The sequence below is a fragment of the Propithecus coquereli genome, unplaced genomic scaffold (genome assembly GCF_000956105.1).
Source record: "Propithecus coquereli isolate 6110/MARCELLA unplaced genomic scaffold, Pcoq_1.0 Scaffold237, whole genome shotgun sequence".
Taxonomy (NCBI): Eukaryota; Metazoa; Chordata; class Mammalia; order Primates; family Indriidae; genus Propithecus; species Propithecus coquereli.
Genome location: NW_012147919.1, coordinates 1,211,016 through 1,213,312, shown reverse-complemented (window position 1 = coordinate 1,213,312; position 2,297 = coordinate 1,211,016). Strand labels below are relative to the sequence as shown.

Genomic DNA, 2,297 nt, shown 5'->3' with positions numbered 1-2,297 from the left:
AGAAAGCCTGGAGAACAGAGTGACCTTCTCTTTAGACGTCCATAGTCACTGGGGGTCCATTTAGCAGGTGTCACTATATTGGAATTGCAACTTTATTTCCTTGTTGTACTCCTCTGGAATTAAGGTCCTTGGCCACAGGGCCTGTGTCTTTTGATCTCTATATCCCTGGACACCAGCACAGCACTTCGAACTAGTAGATGCTCAGGACGGACCAGCTTAATGAATGAGTGAGCAAATGTGTCAGTGGTTGGATTTATATCAAACCCAATGCAGAACCACACTCACAGCTCCTAAGGAAAATTTCCACACACCCTTCACAAATACTGAGGATACAGAGAAAACCATGTTGCCAAAGTCCAAAGACCATGTGGGTGAAGAACGATCTTTTATTTAAAACATTTTATCAAGGTACTCCAAACAAAATAAAGGCTTTTAAAAAGGGGGGAGGGCAGGGGACAAGGAGCAAAACCATGATCCTGTAAACAATACTAAAGGGTCCTTTGGAAGGATAATTCTGAACAGAACAGGTAAGAGTCAAAGTACTTCTTTAACTAATTGGTAATATAATCAAATATGACGTCCAGTAGTTAACCGGAACCACAGTATTAATAACGGAGGAATAGGGTGTAAACAAACAACAAATAATTAAGAGCCATTTTATTGTCGATACTGACTGTCGTACAATTGAAACACTCAGAAGGAAAATCACAAGAATCCACAAAGGGACAGATTTAGAGAAGTGCAAGGAACACAGTATCTACAATAGAAAATCATTTTGTGGCATTGACTCCTTTCTGTCCAGCTGCAAAAGGGGGAACAAAAAGTCAATATCTATAGAGCATGTTTCAATTACGCTAAGAATTTAAGAAAAGGAAAACGAAAAGAAAGAAAAAGAAAACTATAGTATTGCAGAGTCTCCTGATGACCACACAATTAACCAAGACTTTAAGCTTCTTCTCTTCATTGTCGCTGCCCTTGCTGTCATTCTGGGACCTCCTGCGTGGATCTGTGGCTGACACTTCACAGGTGTGTTCACGATCCTCGGCAGTACCTGTCAGTGCTCAGGTCGGTAGGCGGGAAAAGTCTCTGTCCGATGAAGCTTCAGAGGGCTGGCAACGTCTTTCCCAAAAAGAATTTTAAAGCAACAGTTATGTCATAAGAAAGCACACTATCAGATTAGCTAGCAACAGTTTCTATATAAAAGAAATAAGTAATATACTCATGATGTGATTTTTTTCCAAAGGCTACTCACAGTGATATGCAAATAAGAGTCATGAGAGATTGCAATGATTAACGTATCATTTGCACGTGGCCTTTGCATTGAGCTATAGCCGGCCCATTAACGGTTATTTTCTTCCTTAATTTTTCATCTGCATCAACCCCTGCACCCAGGGTATTTAGAAGAGATGAGACAGAAACATAGGACAATGGAAAGTTTGGCTTGAACACTCTGTGGAAGCCTGACCAGCAACAGGGCAATAATAGGCTTCTACTTAGTTAATCTTATCGTAAATATAAAGGAGGACTTCATAAAATCCACTTAGCCATGATTATTTCAGGTTTAGTTTCCAAACCAAGCAAAATCAAGAAAGTCAAGAAGGCAACATACAAGACCACTATTAGCCTCCTTTGTGACATAATACAGGAGTTGGCAAACTTTTTTCTAAAAAGGGCTAGATACTAAATTTTTTAGGTTTTGCAGATCATATGGTCTCATCACAGCTACTCAACTCTGCTGCCAGCAGTATACAAACAGCCATAGTTAATATGTAATGAATGGGTGTGGATATTCCAATAAAACTTTATTACTGAAAATAGACAGTAGGCGGGATGTGGCTTGCAGGCTGTAGTTTGCCAATCCCTGTAGACATACTTCCTTGATTTAATAAAAACCAGAGGTTTTAGTGCCATCTGCTGGCTGAGGGTGATCACAAGCAAAAAAATTTACATCGCTATGCACGGAACTCTTCAGAACTGGGCAGAGCAAAACCTGGGTAACCATAGGGAGTACAGCAGCCTCGGTAATTTGACGTGTGGATTCAACAGACGTAAGACACAGGGAGACAGGACTGCAGCTAAGTGGAGCACGTACACCTGACCCGCACGCATTCAAACCACGTTGTTTCGAAACAGGGAACCAAGCAAAAAGATTTATGGTGGCACGTGGGTGGCCCTTACGGCTTGAGTTTACACTCAGAGTTACACTCTGTTTATTATGTTATCACAAACAGCCCTGACCACAGGCCAAGTCCCATTTGATCTTCCTATCAGAAGTGTAAACTTAGACAAGGAAGAAC

At 41.0% G+C, this 2,297-nt stretch overlaps 1 protein-coding gene across 2 annotated transcripts in view; it reads right to left on the bottom strand.

The window, feature by feature from the left end:
* Positions 1 to 368: 368 nt before the first annotated feature.
* DOK5 (docking protein 5) overlaps positions 369 to 2,297 on the bottom strand; it is a 176,841-nt gene continuing 174,912 nt past the window's right edge. Inside the window, exon 8 of one of the 2 annotated variants that reach the window (XM_012645841.1) lies at positions 369 to 1,119. In XM_012645841.1, the coding sequence (XP_012501295.1) occupies positions 1,055 to 1,119 (65 nt within the window). In that variant the 3' untranslated portion in view covers positions 369 to 1,054. The remainder of the gene's footprint in view (positions 1,120 to 2,297) is intronic. The other variant, XM_012645842.1, reaches the window with a different exon arrangement.